At 33.7% G+C, this 24,351-nt stretch overlaps 1 protein-coding gene across 1 annotated transcript in view; it reads left to right on the top strand.

The window, feature by feature from the left end:
- The first annotated feature begins 905 nt into the window (after positions 1 to 905).
- Positions 906 to 24,351, top strand: part of LOC132726907 (probable Dol-P-Man:Man(7)GlcNAc(2)-PP-Dol alpha-1,6-mannosyltransferase) — an 85,243-nt gene continuing 61,797 nt past the window's right edge. Inside the window, exons 1-7 of the mRNA XM_060712320.1 lie at positions 906 to 963; positions 4,465 to 4,610; positions 7,706 to 7,838; positions 8,177 to 8,350; positions 8,796 to 8,990; positions 21,179 to 21,282; positions 24,039 to 24,265. Coding sequence (XP_060568303.1) covers positions 4,470 to 4,610; positions 7,706 to 7,838; positions 8,177 to 8,350; positions 8,796 to 8,990; positions 21,179 to 21,282; positions 24,039 to 24,265 — 974 coding nt within the window. The 5' untranslated portion in view covers positions 906 to 963; positions 4,465 to 4,469. The remainder of the gene's footprint in view (positions 964 to 4,464; positions 4,611 to 7,705; positions 7,839 to 8,176; positions 8,351 to 8,795; positions 8,991 to 21,178; positions 21,283 to 24,038; positions 24,266 to 24,351) is intronic.

Raw genomic sequence — 24,351 nt, 5'->3', positions numbered from 1 at the left:
CAAGTATAATTTCGGTTAAGACGAATTCAAAGTTATATTTGGCATAACCGCACCATACTTACTGCATATTAAGTATGTCAATGTTTTTATATTAAAAGTATATATAATATTCTATTTGAAAGACTCTGATTCCATTGTGCTATATGTGTGCTTTTTATATCATTTTCTAAATATTTGTTTGTACCTCGCAAAGATATCAATCAAAAGTTATAACCCAATAACATCATAGGATTTTGCATTTTTTTTTTTTTTTTTTTTTGATTAAACAACAACAACAAAAAACAACACTTCATGACCATTCAGATTCTGTTGTAAGGGGAGCGGTGGCCTAGTGGTTTAGGTGCCTGCCTCTCAACCCAGACAACATGGGTTCGAGCCCATGTTTCTCTATATGACTGGTTGGTTCCAGGAAGCGGACTCGAAAGTGATTAATATAAGTTGCAAGAATTTGTTTCGCAATCCATCTTATAAATATGTTTAAACCAACCAGATACTGCCAGCTAGGGACATAGATGTAATTTACTTGGTGCACTGTCGTTTTTTTTTTGTTTTTTTTTGTTTTTTGTTTTGTTTTTTGTTTCTTTCTGAATCTGAATGTGTACACTGTAGAACCTTCCGGTATGTACGCAGCGGGAGAGAGGAGCTAAGTAATTTAGTAGCACTGTTGGAGAGCTGTTTTAAAGCTCTGTAATGTCTCTGCGCACACAACGGCACTGTCTAAGTTATTCCAATCACTAATAGTCTTAGGAAAGAATGAATGTTCAAATTTTTCTTTTTTGCCATTACAAATAAGTAAGTGCTCATATTTTTGTAATCTTATTATGCCAGGCCCACTTGTTATGCAACGACGTTACTTTAAATTTATTAATATTCGACTATCTAGGATTTTCTCCACTGCAGTGATAGAAAATATCAGTCTCTCAATAGTTGTCCCCCTTTATTCTTCATACGCCATATGTATCGGTAAGTTGATGTTTCTGAAAACATGACAAAAATACTCTTTTAGTTTATATAAACTTTAAAAACAGCATGTATTGCGATTTTGTTATAGTAATTTAGTAAGTTATCTATCAGAAAGCACCTCAAGCTGACTTAAAATACTGTTGATTATCAACATTTTGAAAAAATTCAACCTTTATCTTCTTTCAAAATTAAATTATCAAATGTTCAGCATATTTTCTGTAGTAACTGTATTGTATCTTATACATGTAGCTGTCACGTTTGCAAATTTCTCTATGATACATTACATGAAACTGTTTTCCTTTATCAGTGACTTTTTTTTAATTTTCAAAAGAACCTGGGAAATAAAGCACTAATAATCAGAAAAAGGGGAAATCCAGAAATTAAATTCCAACAACTTGGATTGGAATATGCCACACATTTTATCAAATTTTCAATTTCAATTCAATTTAACATGCATTGTACATAGCAATGCTCTCTATTAGGACAGCTTTCAGTCAATCAGGCTGACTGAGATTAATGATTAATCATTAATGAGGATCCGGCTATATCCTGGATTAGACCCCAGGGTCTAAACCAGGAGTATATATAAGGTTCATTCCGTTTTCTCTAGTGTATTATATATACAAGTTTTACTCCTGAAAAATACATAGGGGTCTAAACCAGGAGACTGCCGAGGATCCATCTGCCCATTAAGTCACAAAAAGCAGCTATCACTGTCAAGTACGGGCTCTGGACATGTCACCAGTCATGCTCTTCAAGGATTAATTTTGAAGCACAAAGTGATGATAATTTACCTTCATGCAATAAACATGTAGTATAAACCAAAAATATGAATTTTGAGCCAAAAGTAGGTTGATGTCATTGAGAACCTAAATGAACTGTAATCTGAGACAATATGAAATGGGGGAGGTAGCCCTGAAAAGGGCTATTATACCAGCTAAGGCCTGCTCTTCAAGCCATAACTCTCTGTGCTAGGGGCTCACACACACCTAGCACACTTTTCTGGTCATTCCTGCCTTCTCTGCAAAGCCACTCCCTTCAGCTTTAGTCAGGACATCGGCAGCTGAGTCATAAGATGCATTGGAAGCTTAACTCCCAAAGCTTGTAATCTTCTGCAAATGCCCTTTGCCTTCACTAGGACATGCATGAACCTAGTGGAAGAGAGAAGTTTCAGTCAATCATATTTGTTAACCAGATTATATAAGTCAGCTGCTGTTAAATCATGATTCTTGTGAAGTATGTGCACAGGGTATTTCGGGGGAAAATACAGCATTTTTGGGAACATATACTATTTTATAGGCTAGGAGAAACTGAGCCTTTTAATATTTGACTGTAAAATATAGGAAAAAAAGTTACTGTAATATTGTAACATCTAATGACGCCATGTAAATTTCAGTATTGTTTAACTTTAGCTGGCCCTTCTTGATCTAAAAAGTTTTAAATTTGAAAGATCTTTATTAAAGACTATTGGGCTTGAATGATGTTACATTGTGTATATTCTCACTTTAACACAATAGATCAAACCAGATCAATAAACTTACTCTGGAATTAAGAATTTTTAGGGTGTTTCCCAACTAATCCAGTGTACAATCTGTACAAATTGTTACAGTTATAGCTTCACGGAGCATCACCCGTCACAATAGAAAAATCAACCTGATGCACTTATTTTCGAAGCTGTTACTGAAAATTTTGTTTGTACCCGATTAGCTTAGAAAAATACACATTTGTCGAGTTCTGGATAACATCTTTTTTTATTTCCTAGTTCGGTTTTCAATGTGATACATGAAAATTATGTAGTAAAACAATTTGATGTGAAAATCATAAAGATACTTTTATACCATAGGCATTTTAACTATCAGTATGGTTTAACAAGATTTTTTTGAGCTTTAAGAATTATTATCTCATAATTATAATGTAGTTCAACACTTTTTGCTAAATGTCAAAATATATTGTTTAAAGTATGCTGAGAGTTGGTTTAGTCAACCATAACCACACTTTTTTCTATTCATAGCCCAAACACTGTAAAACATCATGTTTGTTTTTCAAGTAAACATTGCCAGAAATAATTGGCTATACATGTACTACTCTTGAACAGAAACATTTACTTTTCAGAAAATGTTATCAATTTATTTTTTCATAACATTTGGTACGATTTTGCATAGAGCAATTTGGTCTAACCACTCTGTTTAACTTTTCATATACATGAAGTTTTTTTATTCCAAAGTATTTAAACTATTTAACAGACAAGGCCTAAAATAAAATTTACTTTGTTTCCCCTTCCCTACCTACCCCAAAATTTGCCTCTACCCAAAATATTTTTTTCAGGTTCTTAGGGGATGAAAGTATTTTTTTTCTTTCAGAGTACAACAGGTACAATCTAATCTGATATTTTAGACAGCTAGCATAGTTAAAAATTGTTGCATAATTATGTCAGTTGTGAATATGGTAATGCATGCACTTAATAAATTAATTTTAATAGTTCATTATACATATATGCAGATTATTTATTACTAAGCACATATAAAAAAAAATTTCCTACCTACCTACCAAACCTTAATTTTAATGGGATGGGAAGGGGAAACAAACATATTTTTATTTTTGGCCCAAGAACAATACTGTTCCTATATTTGTATTATAATATTTTGCTTAATCTTAATGCTGCATGAGCCAAAAACACTTCAAGAAAAGCAACCTTGTGAAAAATGTTCTATTTAAAAGATTAAAGGTTTCAAGAAAAATTATTTAAGAAGTACAAGCATGTAGTTTACATGTTATACGCAATAAATAACTGATTAATCCCACATTTCTACTGCGGCTAATTTTGTACAATCTTACCTGTTTTTGGTAATTTCTAGTACATTTTAAGTGCAGTTTGCAATGTGTAAATTACTTCCTTTGTTCACTTTGCAATATTTTACATTTTAATACATTTTAAAATTTTTCTTGAAGATCAGCATAAATTTGGAGGTATGCTGCTTTAATAGTAATAACAGTTCATAGAATAAAATTTTGCAGTTTTCACATTGATTTTTATCACATACCCATGCTGCTTTTGCGACTCCGTAAACATTTTGTTGCACAGCTGTGCATATATTTTGATTTGACGTCATTTGTTTTATATAAACATTATAAGCATGCAAAAAACACTCGCTAAATGTTAGCGTTATTCTATAGGCTATTCTATATGTTTCTTTTTCACTTCAAACGGTCTTTATTTTTGGTATGTGATAAGAAGAATATTAAATTTGTGTAAGTTCATTACTGAATTTATTGAACTTGTTGAATAAAATAATATTATGCTCGCCAAAGGCTCGCAAAATATAAATTTATTTAACTCATTCAATAAATTCAGTATTGAACTTACACTCATTAAATATCCTTTAATATGCCGAGAAAAAGCCTCAGGTTTAGATATATGTTAAAAAATGATATTGGGGTCACAGTGTTGAGGAGTTGAAATATTCTATAACGATAATCAATTAGTTTCATTCTTTTATACAGGAAAGATGGGAGTGCCTTGGACAGAATGTCTGTTGTGCTGTGTGGTAGTAATGCATGTGCTCGTCTGTCCGTACACCAAAGTTGAGGAATCGTTCAATATACAAGCCATACATGACATATTGCATTATTCCACTAACATCTCACAGGTAGGCACACATTGACAGTATAAATCTTAATACTAAGATGTACATGTACTTGAAAATTGTCTTTGAATGATATTTGTCAAAACCTGCATTTCAAGATTTTGCACTGAAAGTCAAGGTCCATACCTGAATCTTTTGAAATAGCACAATTTTATGCTTCATGTAAAAGTGACAGTAAAAAACATTCCGTAGGCAGGGGGCATTGGTAACTTTGTTGCAAATCCTTGCTTATTATGTTAGATTGATGTTAAGTTATGCATTACATGTTAAAGGAACTCAACTCAGGTTTATAGAACTAAAAACATAAAATTTTAGTTTTTTTATATAGATTAACATGAGCACTTAAAACAGAAATATATGTAAAAGATAATTAAGAAATATACAAGAAATACATTGAAATGATATGTCTGTGCTATTCTCAGTCCGATTTGAGTAAAAAGTGTTTAAACGCTTTTCAATTTTGGGTCATTTTTCGTTATTATAATAATTATTCTGGAAAAACGGAGTAAGCTAATGATATGAAACTTTGCACATAAGTTATTTGTATAGATCTTCATCAAATGGATTAATAATCTCAAAATATTATTTCCAGTCCCGTCATGTCAAAAAACCCCTTTAAGGTCATATCTAGTGCAATCCAGCATTTAAGAAATATTCAAGTTTGCCCATCTGTGCCTTATTTAGGGCACAGATAACATGTACATGTAGGTATAACCCACTAACCCTCCATATGTTAACTGATAAGAAAAAAATCAATTTCCCTGCTTTGATACAATTCCTAATCAGAAAGTGACATCTTACTTTAAGCCAGTAACTTTCATAATAATTACCAGCATACCAGTCATATAAATTGTGATAAAGGTATTAATGCGTTTGAAAAATGAAATGGTTGTGCTATATCAAAGGCTGCATACTTGATAATGAATTTTTTGCCTGGAGCTTATCATTTATTATGTCTCCCCCACCTCGGGGGGAGACTGATTGTTTTTGCCCTGTCCGTCCGTCAGTCCGTCCGTCAGTCCGTCCGTCAGTCCGTCCGTCCGTCCATTCTTCGTTTCCGGACGATAACTAGAGTTCCTTTTGACCTACAACCCTCAAACTTCATAGGATGATTGGTCTTATAGAGCTGATGATCCCTATTGTTTTTGGGGTCAGTAGGTCAAAGGTCAAGGTCACAGTGACCGTTGGTCAATTTCTCGTTTCCGGATGATAACTAGAGTTCCTTTTGACCTACAGCCCTCAAACTTCATAGGATGATTGGTCTTATTGAGCAGATGATCCCTATTGTTTTTGGGGTCAGTAGGTCAAAGGTCAAGGTCACAGTGACCGTTGGTCAATTTCTCGTTTCCGGATGATAACTAGAGTTCCTTTTGACCTACAGCCCTCAAACTTCATAGGATGATTGGTCTTATAGAGCTGATGATCCCTATTGTTTTAGGGGTCAGTAGGTCAAAGGTCAAGGTCACAGTGACCGTTGGTCAATTTCTCGTTTCCGGATGATAACTAGAGTTCCTTTAGACCTACAGCCCTCAAACTTCATAGGATGATTGGTCTTATAGAGCAGATGATCCCTATTGTTTTTGGGTTCAGTAGGTCAAAGGTCAAGGTCACAGTGACCGTTGGTCAATTTCTCGTTTCCGGATGATAACTAGAGTTCCTTTTGACCTACAGCCCTCAAACTTCATAGGATGATTGGTCTTATAGAGCTGATGATCCCTATTGTTTTTGGGGTCAGTAGGTCAAAGGTCAAGGTCACACTGACCGTTGGTCAATTTCTCGTTTCCGGATGATAACTAGAGTTCCTTTAGACCTACAGACCTCAAACTTCATAGGATGATTGGTCTTATTGAGCAGATGATCCATATTGTTTTTGGGTCAGTAGGTCAAAGGTCAAGGTCACAGTGACCGTTGGTCAATTTCTCGTTTCCGGATGATAACTAGAGTTCCTTTTGACCTACAGCCCTCAAACTTCATAGGATGATTGGTCTTATTGAGCAGATGATCCCTATTGTTTTTGGGGTCAGTAGGTCAAAGGTCAAGGTCACAGTGACCGTTGGTCAATTTCTCGTTTCCGGATGATAACTAGAGTTCCTTTTGACCTACAGCCCTCAAACTTCATAGGATGATTGGTCTTATAGAGCAGATGATCCCTATTGTTTTTGGGGTCAGTAGGTCAAAGGTCAAGGTCACAGTGCAGTGGGGGAGACATGCGCTTTTTTACAAAAGCATCCTCTAGTTTTGATTTATATTATATATTTATATATGTAGCTTTAATACATTCTTTCAGTACAAACTATATATATATGTATATTATAAATATTAAAAATATATGATTAAAATTGTTTCTTATAAGGGAGATGCCTATCTATGTAACTAATTAATTATTATAGATACTCATAGTTTATCAGGTTTCTTTTGCGAATATCTAATTTTGGCTTTATTCACGTGCAGTGAATTATCATGAAATATAGATGCGTTATATTTTCCTTCAGTTTAATATGGGGATTTCCTGAGTTTCTTGAACTTTCTTTTCTGATTTACATGTGCAACACATTTAGTTTTATTTTTATTTTACATTGTGATACATATAAATCAATTTATCAAATACCAATTTTCGATATTCATGGTTGTTTAGAATTCAATATAACAAAAATAATAATAATAAGTGTGAAATACCGAATACATACTTACAAGTGATACATCAATAGTAAAATTGAAAACAATGTTTAAGCTGTGAAAACAATGATAATCTCTGTCAAAAAAAATGGGCAGAATAAGGTGAAAAAAAAGAAACATGCACAAACAAATTGCTATAATCAGTCACTGCCAAAATTGCAAAATAAGCTGTACTCGAAAATAACCTGATGTACAGTAATAGCAGATTCATCTAATTTCCATAGCTTTACCTGAGACTTTAAGAATGTTAACATTGATGATTTGCTAGAGACAGGCTTGTCCATACATAAATGCAGTCTGGCTACTCTCTAGACTGGTGGTTGTTCAGTTTAAGCAATCTAAAACTATATAATACACAGTGGCTAGTTCATCAAGAAGTATTTCTAGTACTACTGGTTCACCAACCTATTTTTTCATTTCAGTATGATCATCTTCAGTATCCAGGTGTTGTACCAAGGACATTTTTAGGACCTCTTGTTGTAGCTATCTCTTCATCTCCAGTCATTGGCGCGATGTGGCTGATGAATGCTCCAAAAATATTTGAACAAATTGTTGGTAAGAAACAATTGAACAAACCCAACCTCTTTGACTTTTGCAACATGAAAGCAATTAAGAAATAAAAGCATATCCAAAAGGAATATGCTCAGAAATGAAATTCAACTCAAATTTCTTTACAAAATATGTCTGACTTTTGGCAAATCATAATCATGATATATTAAAATATGTGCATTTTTTGATGTAACAAAATGAAATAAGTTATTCCTTTTATATGCAAATCTAAGAACAGATAATGTAATATTAATGTACCTTAATATTAATGTTATATTGAATTATGAAAATTTATTAGTATAATGATATTCACAAATAGATAAAACAATTGATTTATATTTCAGTAAGACTATGTCTTGGAAATGCAGTGTTAGTTGGTCTGTTGATGTATGCAGATGCTGTAAAGAGTGTGTTTGGACGTCAGACGTCAAGATTTATGCTAATTATAACTGCCTCACAGTTTCATTTCCTGTTTTACTCCTCGCGCACTTTACCAAATATTTTCGCCCTTGTTCTAGGTAAGTTAATTTTCATGATATCCTTAACTTATTTTACCTGTCTACAATAAGTTTTATACTGTAAATTCACTAGATTTTGTGGGCATGAAATTTGTTGGTGTTGCCAAAAAGATATTTTTGTTGGTTTTTAAATTTGGATTGTCTTATTATTTTGCGAAAAAATGTAAAATGCAAATAATGTAATGCAAAATAATGTTACAGCAGACGAAATGAAATTCCGATAGATCTTGCAGATCTTGTGAACAAATTTGCTTGGGCTATCAGTGTTATGATAAAAAAGTTTGATTATACATGAAGAAAATTAAGAGTATATTTCCATTAACTCATTCTTATAAGTTTAAAACTTTATATATTTCCATTAATTCATTCTTACATGTTTAGAACTTTATATGTGCATGAACTTTGTTACAGTATTTGTTAATGTATTTTTTTCACTTCTTTTCAGTTTTATTTGCGGTAAGATCCTGGCTAAAACAACTTCATAGATCCTTCATATGGCTATCAGGGGCAGCAATTCTGATCTTCCGTGCAGAGTTATCTCTCTTTCTTGGTATTTTACTACTATTGGATTTAATAAGGCAAAGAGTATCCATCATATACGTCATCAAGACGGCACTTCCTGCTGCTATTGTTTTACTAGGTATGGTTTATACATTTTGTAATTAATTTTGAACAATCTCCATACCATACCCTTTGAGAAATTTTTTTTTTATATTTATACCCCCAAAAACGAAGTTTGAGGGGTATATAGGAGTCACGCGGTGGTCGGTCGGTCGGTCCAGCGGTCCGTTGCATTTTCCTTGTCCAGAGCATAACTTCAAAACTAATGGTTGGAAGTCAATATAACTTTATACAATGGTGCACAAGAACCATAACTCCATCTTGACTAATTACAGAGTTATTGCCCTTTGTTACTTTTCCTTGTCTGGAGCATAACTACTGGTTGGAATTCGAAAAAAACTTCATACAATTGTCAAGTACAATAAGGGGAAGTGCAGTGCACAAGAACCATAACTCTATCTAGAGTAATTACAGAGTTATTGCCCTTTGTTTCTTTTCCATTGCTTTCTTTTGTCCGGACCATAACTTGAAGACTAATGATTGGAATTCAATATAATTTCATACAATGGTCAAGCACATTGAGAGGAAGTGCAGTGCACAAGAACCATAACTCTATCTTGACTAATTACAGAGTTATTGCCCTTTGTTTCTTTTCCTTGTCCAGAGCATAACTTGAAAACTACTGATTGGAATTCAAAACAACTTCATACAATTGCCAAGCACAATAAGGGGAAGTGCAGTGCACAAGAACTATAACTCTTTCTAAAGTAATTACAGAGTTATTGCCCTTTGTTACTTTTCCATTGCTTTCTTTTGTCCGGAGTATAACTTGAAAACTACTGGTTGGAATTCAAAACAACTTCATACAATTGACATTACGCCAGAGAAGAGATTGCTCCGCCCACTGATTCACGTGACCCGGTCATTAAGAACCTTAGACAAAACACGGTACCGACGTTTACAGGAAACTATTATGCCACTAAAGTGACTAATGAATTTACCTTATACAAATTGATATATATAAAATTTTAATGCTTTTCTTGGATAGTTCAATATATTATGGTATTTAAAAAAGCAACAAATAACTGAATTCATGCATTAATTATGAATAAAACGTTTGGCAAAGATCTTGTTATATTTCTCGTTGACTTCAAGGAAGATGTTTCTGACAAAATATCATTTTAGTTTACAAATTCAAAGATAGTTAAAATTGAAGTAGCGGAACATGTTTTTAGGGTTTTATGTGCGAAATCACTTATATACAATGTATAATACATTTATGCATAAATTATTAAAATTCAATGAGAAAATTGCCCTTGCTTAACTTTGTAGTATGATATATGATTATATGTATATTTATACATTACATATGTTTTGTGATAAAACGCAATATTATCCACTTCAAAATAAGTTTCGCATACACCAGACGGGGTGAGACCTCGGTTTTAAATTAAAACCGTGATCAGGTATGATGTTATTGAAGCAGATATATCTCAATATTTAATCTTAATTCATTGAGCTTTCATAGAAATATTTAGGTAGGATAATTTCACATAAAATATTCATTGCATATTCTCTCATTTTATTTGCAAGTACTTTTTTCTACTGCAGCATTGTATTGACACCATGTAATAAGGGAACAAAAAATGTCATAAATTCAGACCTTATAATGTAGTACATGTTTGTGATTATGAATAGACATAATTGTAATAAAGGAAGGAATAGAGTATTTGTTTAAACTTTTTCTTTGTTTAATGCATTGTGGTATAGCCAGGCTTCATAACCTCTGATCCCCATTTAAAATTCCATTTTATCTAGTTAGGCCCACTGTTTTTTCGTTTAGGGCAAACGCATTTTTTACTTCGGGACCATATGCCGCTTTTCATTGAAAGGCACTAACGTGTCACATTGTAGGTTCCATGATAACCGCTATATGATCACATCTGCGGATTCCAAATTTTACCAGGTCATGGAAAATGTTGAATTCTGCTTAAGTCTGTGCTAGGGGGCGTGGACGGTTACTTGCACATTGCATTACCGTCCATGAACAGGCTCATTCAAACCGAGCCAGCAACATTCTCAATTTTGTCGTTTTGTACGTTCTTTAGAGATTCTTTCTCTATTTTAACTTTCGTCAGAGATGTAGATAACATCTAGATATGTCTCTGCTTTTGTACCTGCTATATAACTTATTATCTTCATATATACAAAGTTACTGATATTTTTTTGTAAAATGAACTAACTGACTCCATCTGTCAATATGTCAGGATAGTTGATAACTTTGATATACCGACTTTATAGCTTTAAAATGACAAATAATCAAAATAATTCCAATAAAAATACTGCTGCACCATTGTCTTATACAAATAGCTTGTCTAAGGATAATGGCGGATTTTGCAGACATTTTAGCGTGAAACTGATAACGATCGCCAACTGGCTTATCTGTAAGACCCCTGCCAGCTTGATTGACAGGAGGCGTAATGTCAATTGTCAAGCACAATAAGGGGAAATGCAGTGCACAAGAACCATAACTTCATCTTGACTAATTACAGAGTTATTGCCCTTTGTTACTTATCCATTGCCTTTTTTGTCTTATGCATAACTTGAAGACAAATGGTTGGAATTCAATATAATTTCATACAATGGTCAAGCACATTTAGAGGAAGCGCAGTGCACAAGAACCATAACTCAATCTTGATTAATTACAGAGTTATCGCCCTTTGTTACTTTTCCTTTTCCGGACCATTACTTGAAAACTACTGGTTGAAATTCAATACAACTTTATACAGTTGTCAAGCACATTAAGAGAAAGTGCAGTGCACAAGAACCATTACACCATTTTGACAAACTACAGAGTTATAACCTTTTGATACTTTTCCTTGTCTAGAGCATAACTTAAAACGTACTGGTTGGAATTCAAAAAAACTTCATACAATGAAGCACCATAAGAGGAAGTGCAGTGCACAAGAACTATAACTCTGTCCAGAGTAATTATAGAGTTATTGCCCTTTGTTACTTTTCCTTTGCTTTTTTCTTGTCGAGAGCATAACGTGAAAACTACTAGTTTGAATTCAATTCTATTTCATACAATGGTCAAGTATATTGAGAGGAAGCACAGTGTACAGAAATCATAACTCTTTCTGGACTCATTTAAAAGTTTTTGCCCTTTGTTACTTTTTATTGTCCAGTGCATAACTTGAAAATTAATGGTGGGAATTCAATGAAACTTTATACAATGGTCAAGGGCAGTGAGATGAAGTGCAGTGCACAAGAACCATAATTCTATTTGGACTAATTACAGTTATTGCCCTTTGTTACTTTTTGATCTTGTGCATAACTTGAAAACTTGTAGTTGGAATTCAATACAACTTCATACAATGGTCAAGTGCAATGAGAGGAAGTGCAGTGTACAATAACCATAACTCCATTTTCAGTATTATAGAGTTATTGTCCTTTGTTCCTTTTCCTTGTCTTTCTGGACTTATTGCATAGTAATTCACTAAAACTTCATCAATGGCCAACCACATTGAAAGGAAATACAACATATAAGAACCACAACTATCTTTAATTGCCCACTGTGAACCATAACTGTATTTCAATTGTTTTACAAGGCAGAACCAGGGATCAAAACCACCTCACCTGCTGGAGCTAAGAGTTATAAAGACTTCAGTAATTCAAATCCATTTAGTCACCTCTTATGATCATGCAGAGATAAACTGTTGCCTCAGTCCTTAAAGGCAACCCCACATCCACAAGGGGGGGCATATATATTGAAGCTTTTGATGTGTAAATCTTATTGATTTCATTTTCTGCCATTCAGAATTATTATGAATATTTTAGATTCCTTCTATGAAACATGTGATTTTCTACTTTTCGTAGAAATTAACAAGGGAAGGGTCTTCAGTCTTACAGATTATGTTGCTCAGTTTTTGCTCTGAGTGAACTTTGACATTTTTATATTGCACAGAACAGAACATACCTTTTGTTAATTTAATAACACACTGTATAAGTGGTTAAGTTAGCGACACAGAAATATTGGCAAATTTCGCTAATTGACAAAAATCACTAAAATTTCCTCTAGTGTAATAACAATTAACCTGTCATTAAATTCTACGCTTGCATGATTTGCTAATATTTCCTCATGTTAAACGTCTGGCATTTTAAACTAGCTAAATTTTCGCACGTGAAAATATTCACTTATAATATTATTACCGGGTGTACAGTATTAAATGAGTATACAATGCAGCATTATAATTATTCTAAATTCACATGGTATTTAAATTGTATTGGAGGTAAATACATCTTAATAAAGCAGCCTTAAGGTTTTATTTATTGTTAGGAAAATAATTCAATGTTGTTTCAAAATAAGTATTTTAGTAATTTTATCTTGGAAAAATGCATCATATCACTGTGAGCCTCTTCATAAAAGCATCCAAGAACTATTTATAGCATGGGAGTGACGTTCCTTTCTAAAAATAGAAGATCAGGAAACAAATCTTCTGCTTTACTAATTTACATATAGAGAGCAGACTGTAGATTAGAGGTATTGGCAGCTTTCCTTATTGTTAATGTATTTTATCAACGGCAATTTTCATTTTCTACCTTAATTCTTTTGACTTGACAATTATATGAAACAATTTATCAAAAAATAGCATATTTATTAACCTGTAGAAAAGCTGATAGCCTCTTTAAAAAAAGTGTATATTGAAAATGATACTAAGAAGATTAAAGGCACACTTTGCCTCGTCAGAAACAAAAAAAAAATCCTTCATTAGAAAAGGGAAATATTTAAATAATGGTTTTAGAGCAATTTTGTTAAATGCTTATCACCTGGTGAAATTCGCGCTGAATATAAAATTTCTTGTCAAAAAAGTAGCAAATTGTAAACAAAGTAGTATTTTGACTTTTATACCAAATACTAAATCACTATTACTGTACTAATTACAAAACAAAAACAAGCAAAAACAAGAAAAAAATGATTCAGATAATTGACAAATGAGTAATGTGTTGGAAACTGTAACAGAAGGCTAAAAAATTTTTTTTTTTCAGAAATGATAAATCATTTTAGGGGTATAATGAGCCTTTAAGAAAGTGACAGGGGAACTATAAATAGGGCATTAAATTTTAGAGAGGAGATATTATAGATATAAATCTAATGAGGCATTTTTAGCTCGACTTTTCTATGAAAAGGGGAGCTATCCTACTCGCCCCGGCGTCGGCGTCGGCGTTGGCGTCACACCTTGGTTAAGTTTTTCGTACCACCCCACTTTATTTCAGAAGTATTACAAGTATGGCTTTGAAACTTACCATACTTGTTCACCATCATAACCTCCATCTACAGACAAGAGTACATAACTCTGTCAAGGTTTTTGACAGAATTATGGCCCTTTTTTGACTTAGAAAGTGTATTGAGCTTGGTTAAGTTTTTTGTACCACCTCACTTTATTTCAAAACCATTGGAGGTATTGCTTTGAAACTGACCATACTTGTTTACCATCACGACCTTCATCAACAGACAAGAGGACATAACTCTGTCAAGGTTTTTGACAGAATTATGCCCCTTTTTGACTTAGAAAATACATTGAATATGGGTAAAATCCACTTATTGCCTAATAACCCTTTGAGATATTGCTTTGAAACTTTTAATGCTATTTCACATCATTACCCCCATCTGTACGCAAGAGAAGGTAACTCTGTCAAGGATTTGTTTTAAAAATTAAGGCCTTTTATCGACTTAGAATCTTGGTTAAGTTTTTAGTACCAGTCCACTTTTTGACTGAACTGTTTGAGATATTAATTTGAAAGTTGGAATACTTGTTTACAATCATGATTCCCAAACATGTCCAGGAGAAGGTAATTCTGTCAAAGATTTTATTTGAATTATGGCCCTTAACTGTCAATGTTTTGTATTATAGGCAAGCACTAAAAAACTTAAAAAATCTAAAAAAATTCATTCCTATCCACTTGTTCACTTTACCATAAATTATGTCATAATAAAATAATTCTTCACTAAATATCTTAATGCTCATGGCCATTGTTCACTTTAAAAATACAGAGATTCTTGTATTGCCTTTTACTGCAAAAACTTTTTTTATTGGCAAGCAATAAAAAAGTCGAGCGCGCTGTCTTACGGACAGCTCTTGTTACTTTGATGTTAGCTTTTAATTTACTTCATTTTTCCTCGATATCAAAGATTATAAGGAAGTTAATTATCTGCAACATTTTGCAGTTAATGTCAAGGGTAACCAGTGCTTAATTTTTGTGCGTGTGTGAATTTATGATTTTCTTGATGCAGAATTTTAAAAAAAAAATTGTATTTGATAAACACATAGGCCCTAATAGTTAAACATTTTGAAGGATTGCTGGAGCCGACCATGATTTTAATATCATCACCTAAGTGCAATCAGGGGCGTACCTCGGCTTATTTTGAGTGTACACCGAGTGCAGGTCTTTGGCCGAAGTGTCGCGAGAGACTTATATATCATATATAGCTCTAGTGATTTAGGGGATGTCTGCCCTAATTGTATTACTATTGTCTTTATCTATAGTTATGAAAATAACATCAAGTACATGTATTGAATGTACGAGAAATAGCACTAAGTCCAACCTGTGCAATGTTTTAAATAGTTCAAAAGTTATTTACCATTAGAAAAACAAAACATAGCCAGGTGTCTCTATTGTAATAAAGATGGATTTTATTTCCTTTTTAAACAAGTTTTATCTTTGTTATTTTTCTTTGGTTTCATCGTAACTTAACATGAGATACAATCAAGGAAAATATCCTGTAAAATGATCTGTATGACTTTAATACAAACACAACAGCTTAAATGTTTTAGTGTAACAAAAAACCCTCGTATTCACAGCTAATATATAGTATTGCGCGATCATTCATCTTTCTTAAAATATCTTTTAAATGCGTATTATGTCAGTCAGTTTTTCTTCTCAACATCATTCGAAATATTTAAGTTATTTCATTAGGAAGTTAAATACCTCACGCACAAAAGCATGTTGGTATAAAAAGACTCGCAAACTCGTTATCTTAAATTGGTGAAAATAAAAGAATTGAGACATGAAGAGTCTAATATGACTTTACATTGTACACGTTGAATATTTATCTTTATATTTTATATATGTATAGAGGAGACTATGACTTTGTGTATAATGAAGAATATATATATATGTCATTGTTTGCAGAAGTATGCAATTTATTTCTATACTCAATAAAATAATATTTCATACCACTTGCCCTTCACTGCTGTGAGTTTGAATCCCGACAGGGACTTTAGATTCTTACAAGTGAGGAAGCTATCAGCTAGCTTACGGACTGCGACAGTTCTACTCAGGTGCCCATTCGGGCCTGAAATAATGCACGGAAGGGCACCCGAGGACTTCCTCCACCAGTAAAGCTTGAACGTCGCCAAATGACATATACTGTGTTGGTGTGACCCAATCAAACAAACAAACAATAAAATAATACAGTAGAAACAACTGTCTGTAGTGATATATTTTGTAAAAATTTGTGTTCTTTTTCACGGTCAATTAAACAAAAGTTGAGTTCGGTTTGTAACGATAGATGTTGGCAATGGTTTGCTGCAAAAATCTGATTCATAGGGCCCAAACTATTCTACACAATGTGAAATGAATATAAGATGAACGAATGTTACTAACTTAAAAATAATAAAGTGACTAATAGCTACAAGGTAAAATAGGAAAATTGGACATTCCATACAGCTAACTCCCTTCCATTGTGCTGCAAACACCAAGTTGCTGACAAGATCTTGATTTTGCATATAGATCTAAAAATATGAAATAAATGTTTAGTTTTCACTGATTTTGACTCTTCTGAAAAAAATTATTGTAATATATTGGACTATTTCTTATCATTATCCAGAGTTTGACGAGGTTAATTAGCATTATAACATTGATTACTCAAAGCTTCACTCAAGCTGAAAAAAAAGAGAAAATCCCAGAGAAATTGTTTAAATCATATTTTTACATTGTGTACGTCACTCCTTACTTCTGTAGAAAAGCAGAATATTTTGTTTTCTGAGTTTAAAAATCTCATCCTTCGGCATAGGGTGATATAATCTGAAATTTTAAAGACAATTCAAACCATACCTCATTATTAAAAACACTGATTTCTGAGATTCGAGGCTGAGACAACAATAGAATAATTCTCTCTAACATGGCTAGCTGTTGATATTCTCTAGCAATGTATTTTATTTTAATTTGCTCATATGTGCTTACTCCTAATTAGGTAACACATTTTTGTATTAGGTAACATCCTAAGCATACCAACAGAATCAATTAGCAGGTACAAATTTGTTGATCGATCTAAACCCAAATTTTGACATTTTAATTTTTTTCGAAACTCTTTTCTTAGATATTTGGCATGAAACGTCTTCTAATAGATGTCTTCCAAGTTTGTTCAAATAAAATCCCTAGAGTCAAAATTGACCTTGACCCTGCCCCAGGGGGTCGTTGATTTTCCTCATATGTATATAGTAAAAACCTAAAAAATCTTATTGTGACAATCCAGAAGCACTATAGATAAGATATTTAGCATGAAACATCTTCTAGAGGATGTCTACCAATTTTGTTCAAATAAATGCCCTAGGGTCAAAATTAGCCCCGCCCCCAGCCAGGTCAAAAATTTCCTTGGTGACAATGTACAAGTTTTTTTCAGATTTAGCTGTCCCTTATGTTAGCTCACCAGAACGGAAGGTTCAGGGTGAGCTATTAGTATCAAAGGGGGATACTCTGTTGTCCAGCGTCGTGTGTCAACAATCATCTTCATCTCTGAAACTGATTTACCTCAAATTTGGTCTGTAGTATCCTTGTGACAGTCACACTTAAATTTGCTCATGCCATTTTAACAAGTTCAATTGGTCCCTTTTTAGTGTCAACAGAGCAAAAAATAGAAAAACCTTTAAACATCTTGTCTGTAGCATTCTTAGGTAGTCTTTTATCAAATTTGCTCAATTTTATTTGATTTGCCCCTTTTAGGGGTCTCTAGAGCAAAAAATACGAAAAAATATTTTAGACATTTTTTTTTGAACTTCTACAGAACTAATTAATTGATTATCACCAAACTTTGTCTGTAGCATTCTTAGGTAGACTTTTATCAAGATTGCTCATATTAATTTAATTGGCCCCTTTTAGGGGCTGCTAAAGCTAAAAATAGAAACACCTTTAAATGTCTCCTTCTTTAAAACTAATTGATGGATGATTACCAAGTTTTATCTGTAGCATTCTTAGGTAGTGTTTTATCAAGTTTGCTCATATTAATTTAATTGGCCCCTTTTAGCGGCCTCTAAAACTAAAAATAGAAAAAGCTTTGAACATCATCACCTACTGAAATAATTGATGGATGATCCCCAAACTTTGTCTGTAGCATTTGTAGGTAGTCTTTTATCAAGGTTGCTCATATTTAATTTGATTGGCCCCTTTTAGGGGCAGCTAAAGCTTAAAGTAGAAAAACCTTTGAACATCATCTCCTACTGAAATAATTGATGTATGATCACCAATGTCTGTAGCATTCTTAGGTAGTGTGTTATCAAGTTTGCTCATATTAATTTGATTGGCCCCTTTTAGGGGCAGCTAATGCTAAAAGTAGAAAAACTTTTGAACATCATCTCCTTCTGAAATAATTGATGGACGATCACCAAACTTTGTCTGTAGCATTCTTAGGTAGTCTTTTATCAAGTTTGCTAATATTAACTTGATTGGCACCTTTTAGGGGCTTCTTAAGCTAAAAATAGAAATACCTTTAAACATCTGCTTCTACAGAATTTATGGGTGGATGATCACCAAATTTCTTAGGCAATTCTTAGGTAGTCTTGTATGTTTTACTGAAAAGCAGTTGTTTCTGGTGAGGGACTCAGGGCCATCATGGCCCCCTTGTTTTAAATTGTGCTTCTGGGATTAAAAATGGCTACACTTTGACCTTTTGACCTATTTCTCAGGTGAGCGATCCAGGGCCGTCTGGGCCCTCTTGTGTCATAACCTTGGACCCTTGACACTTTGCAAATATGTGTTGTCTGTCCAGGTTATATCATTAGAAAAAAACCTTAGTGGAGACACCCTTAAAGGGTTAGTTCAGCTATGTTGCATTTTGTAACGGATTTGTCATGCTTTATATTTGGAACAGTCCATTCAAAGATAATGGGATTTCATTATTTAAATACAAGAATTGAGCTGTCAGCAGTACAGAGCCTGGTCAGACTGTGTGGATGTGCAGGCAGGCCAGGCCTTTTACTGTGCTGGCAAAACCTAATTCAAGCAGGGTAACGGTCAATGTCAGAATTAACAATGGACAATTCTATATTCAAAGTTGGGCAAGTTCATAATACAGGGTGCTCATCAAGCTTGTTAAATGTTATGATTTTCATGCATTGAAACTTATTTGAGAGCATAATTGATCGTCATTGTCCAGTGCCCATAACTCTTACATGGATTTTGACAGAATTATGTCCCTTTTTTAACTTCTGCATAATTAATGCTGATTTTGTTGGCAGAATTCTGGAAGAGATCTGAATTTTTTTCTTTGTTATTGATCCTCAAAGGTGAGTATCGGTATTTAGTAAATAAGTATTTATGATCAGGGGACAATTAGGAAATGCAGATTGAAAAATTAATTATTTCTCGTTTGTCAGTTTTCTGAAAATTAAATGTAAGCTGCAACATCTAGCTACATCACTGACGTAATAATTTGTTTTCAGATTATGTATTTATGTATATATATATATACGGTTACCAGATGGCATTTTGCTTTACATATTTATTTCATTTAATGCCTGCACTTAGTAAAATACATTACCCGAAATAAGAATTTATGTGTATACTGGGAAATCATTTAATGGAATATCTATGGAAAGAGTATTCACCGATATAAAACCTCCTTTAAACTAATATTTACTCTAAATTGTTTTATAATGATAGAATATTGATTATTTTGTTAATTGTTGCATTACTTTAATTGGATTGTAATGGTATTATCCTGATGTTTTGTATTATTGCTATTGTTGCTTTTGTTCTATATTCTTAATTGGTTGATTTGATTTCCCCAGTAGATATATACCAATTTGATTAAGAGGCATTGTATTTTAAGAGAAATTGATTTTGTACTGTGAATTTGATATGGAAATGATATTGATATCTGTGGTCCATCAATGTGACCATTATATCCTTTTTAATAAGGACAAAAAGGTCAATTTCATTGTCGATAGAATTATTACAATTTTCAAAATGAGTTTTTGATTCAGACCTACATCAAATGGTACTCTTACCTTTAAAAAAATGAGCCATGAGCATCCGCGCAGTCTGATCAGGATCCATGCTGTTCGCTATCAGTATCTCTACTTGTAATAGGGTTTGTAAGCGAACAGCATGGATCCTGATCAGACTGCGTGGATGCGCAGGCTGGTCTGAATCCATGCTGGTCGCAAACGCACTATGTTGGTTTTGTCATGACACGGCTCAAATATTTCCAGTCCTGTCATGTGATATAAATTCAAATGCTACTTTTTAAAGTCAATTTTCTTCCTTAGTATTTATGTCATTCAGCATAGTGTAAGTAATTCTGCACTATTACTGTCTTGTTTGTAAACAAATATCTGCCAACTTCTCCTTATAAATTGAAAACACAGTTTGAGGATATTGCCACTAGACATAATTTTGTAAACAAGATCATGATTGGAAATTACCAGTATATTCATTGCCCGGGATTGTAACTTAGGTAATTGCAGGAGAGGCAAGACTGTAACATTTAAAATGTTAGCTGCAATAATGTTTTGCCTAGGCTGACAGTATAGAGTGAGACCAGTTTACACATGTCTCTGAGACCAGTTTACACATGTCTCTGAGACCAGTTTACACATGTCTCTGAGACCAGTTTACACATGTCTCTGAGACCAGTTTACACATTACACATGTCTCTGAGGCCAGTTTACACATGTCTCTGAGACCAGTTTACACATGTCTCTGAGACCAGTTTACACATGTCTCTGAGACCAGTTTACACATGTCTCTGAGACCAGTTTACACATGTCTCTGAGACCAGTTTACACATGTCTCTGAAAACAGTTTACACATGTCTGCAGTCTAACTGTGCTGTAATTATTAAGCATTTAAATGAGAAACCCTTCACATTAAGAATGGACAGTTCCTGGTTTAATGCATGACAAGTCTGAAATCTAGGGATGCTTATTAACTAAAGAATAATCATTATAATAAAATCATTGATGGCAATGTTTTGACTATTTTCAGCACTAACTGTTACAGTGGATTCATATTTCTGGCAGCGCTGGTTGTGGCCAGAAGGGGAGGTGCTATGGTATAACACAATACTCAACAAAAGCTCAAACTGGGGTGTATCCTTTAAATTGATGTACTAAAAATGATAGAGAAATAATTTGAATTTTTTTTTTATGCCACCGCAGCATCTGCGATGCGGTGGTATGTAGCGATTCACCTGTGTGTGTGTGTGTTTGTTTGTGTGTGTGTGTGTTATATAGATTATATAGTGAACTTAAAAAATCTTCTTGTGAAAAACCACTAGTCCAATTTCAACCAAACTTGGCAGGATTGATCCTTGGGTGAAGGGCTTCCAAAGTTGTTCAAAGAATTTCATTCCATGCAGAAATCTGGTTGACATGGCAACCAAAAGGAATTATAAGAATAAATTTGAAAAATCTTCTTGTCAAGACCCAAAAGGCCTAGAGCTTAGATATTTTGCATAAGGCATTGTATGGTAGACCTCTATCAAAATTGTTCAAATTATAGCCCTGGGGTCAAAATCGGCCCGCCCCGGGGGTCATTGATTTTCACTATATGTACATATAGTAAAAACTTAAAATACCTTCTTGTAAAGACCCAAAAGGCCTAGAGCTTAGATATTTTGCATAAGGCATTGTCTGGTAGACCCTTACCAAGATTGTTCAAATTAAAGTCCTGGGGTCAAAATCGGCCCCGCCCCGGGGGTCATTGATTTTCACTATATGTATATATAGTAAAAACTTAAAATACCTTCTTGTAAAGACCCAAAAAGCTTAGAGCTTAGATATTTTGCATAAGGCATTGTCTGGTAGACCTTTACCCACATTGTTCAAATTATAGCCCTGGGGTCAAAATCGGCCCCGCCCCGGGGTCATTGGTTTTTCTTATATGTATATAGTAAAAACTTATAGTAAAAACTTTAAAAAAAATTCTTCTAGCAATTGACAAATGCTAGAGGTTAGATATTTTGCATGAAACATTGTGAAGTGAACTTCTAGCAAGATTGTTCAAATTATAGCCCTGGGGTCAAAATTGCCTCTGCCCTTGGGGTCATTGATTTTCAAAATATACATTTAGTAAAAAATAAAAAAAAATTATTGTCTGAAGGTACAAGGCTTAGAGCTTTAATATTTGTTAAATGATATCATCTATAGGTACTCTACCAAAGTTGTTCAAATTTTGCCTCAGATTGTGTCAAAATTAGCCCCGCCCCAGGGGCCATAGGTTTTCCTTATACATGTATGTATATAATAAAAACTCATCTTCTCTAAATTTACAAAGGCTAGAGTTAAGATATTTTGCATAAAACATTATGTAGTGAACCTCTAGCAAGATTGTACAAATTATAGCCCTGGGGTCAAAATTGGCCCCACCCCCAGGGGTCATTGATTTTCACTAAGTACATATAGTAAAAAATTAAAAATCTTCTTGTCTGAAGGTACAAGGCTTAGAACTTTGATATTTGGTTTATAATTATATCATCTATGGGTCCTCTACAAAAGTTATTTTAATTATGCCCCTAGTGTTAAAATTGCCCTGCCCCAGAGGCGATAGTTTTCCTTATATGTATTAAGTAAAAACTTGAAAAATCTTCTGCTCTGAATTGACAAAGGCTAGAGGTTAAATATATGGCATGAGACTTTGCGAAGTGAACCTTTACCAAGATTGTTCAAATTATAGCCCTGGGGTCAAAATTGGTTCCGCCCCGGGGGTCATTGATTTTCATATAGTAAAAAAATAAAAAATATTTTTGTCTGAAGGTACAAGGCATAGAGCTTTGATGTTTGCTATATAATATCATCTATAGGTCCTCTACCAAAGTTGTTCAAATTTTTCCCCTGGTGTCAAAATTGGCCCTGCCCAGGGGCAGTGATTCTCATTATGTACACAGTAAAAACAGAAAATAAAACAAATGTTTTCTGAATGGGAGAAAGCTACAGCTTAGATATTTGACTTGAAATGTTGTTTGGTGGACCTGTATCAAGATTGTTTTGAATTAAACCCTTGGGTCCAAAATTTTGACTTGCCCAAGGGGACAGTGACCAACTTTCTTGTCCTTTGATGTACAGCAATGAAATTTTGACCATGTGCACAGTTTTAGTTGAAAAATTGAACTTTGATATCTGGTGACCTAGAAATTGATGATGTGACCTACTTTCTTGTCCTTTGATGTACAGCTATGAAATTTGAACCATGTGCACAGATTAAGATGTAAAGTGAACTTTGATTTCAGCTGACCTATATTTTGACAAAGTGTCCTACTGTGTTGTCCTTTGATGTATAGTCATGAAATTTAGGCTGTGTGAAATATGACCTTCACCACCAAATTCACTAGACTCGAGTGCATTGATATATTCCTACTCTGATCTTTTATTGAGTTAACAACAGATTTAACCACTAATCTGATAATAAGAATAAGATAGGTCAGGGATCTATGCATTATGACAATCTTCAATAGAAACTAAAAAAATCTGTTCCTGCACTACTATTTAGTGTTGTATTAATGCGGTGGCATAGCATTTTTCTCAAATGCAATCTTGTTTTTTTTGAAAAATGTAGTACCTTTCAATTAATAGAATACATTGCAGTTGATGGTAAGTTTAAGGTTTCAGTGGTTCAAAGTACGTTACTAAAGAATAAATTTGCAATTAAGTTTTTACTTTCTGGGACTAAAACCATGATGATCAATTCTAGTTCAAAATTCAGACCATGGTTAATCCATTACTAGTATACAAACTTAACTGGGTTAGGATTTCATCCCTTGTTAATCTCTGTACACATGTCTTAACATATTTTAATATATTCCTAGAATTCGGATGACCTTAACCTTTGACCTTAACCTTTCTCTCAGACATTACCATTCCTGTGGTATTTTTACTCGGCTTTGCCAAGGGCCTTGTCATTTAGTATATTTCTTGTACCTGTAGGACTCTGTCTGTCTCCGAGGCTCATGCAGCTTGTGTTACCTGCGTTGACGTTTGTGTTTCTGTATTCATTTTTACCACACAAGGAGCTGAGATTCATCATCTATGTCATACCAGTGTGTAATACAGCTGTGGCAGAGGCTTTACATAAACTGTAAGTAACATTGTGTGTTGTTACTATATAAACATATACATATATTTCTTGATGTTACACTTGAAACATCTTCTCACTAGAAGCAG

This window comes from Ruditapes philippinarum, unplaced genomic scaffold, assembly GCF_026571515.1.
Source record: "Ruditapes philippinarum isolate M1 unplaced genomic scaffold, ASM2657151v2 ctg1028_1_1_1_1, whole genome shotgun sequence".
NCBI lineage: Eukaryota > Metazoa > Mollusca > Bivalvia > Venerida > Veneridae > Ruditapes > Ruditapes philippinarum.
This window is presented reverse-complemented; position numbering and strand designations above follow the sequence as displayed.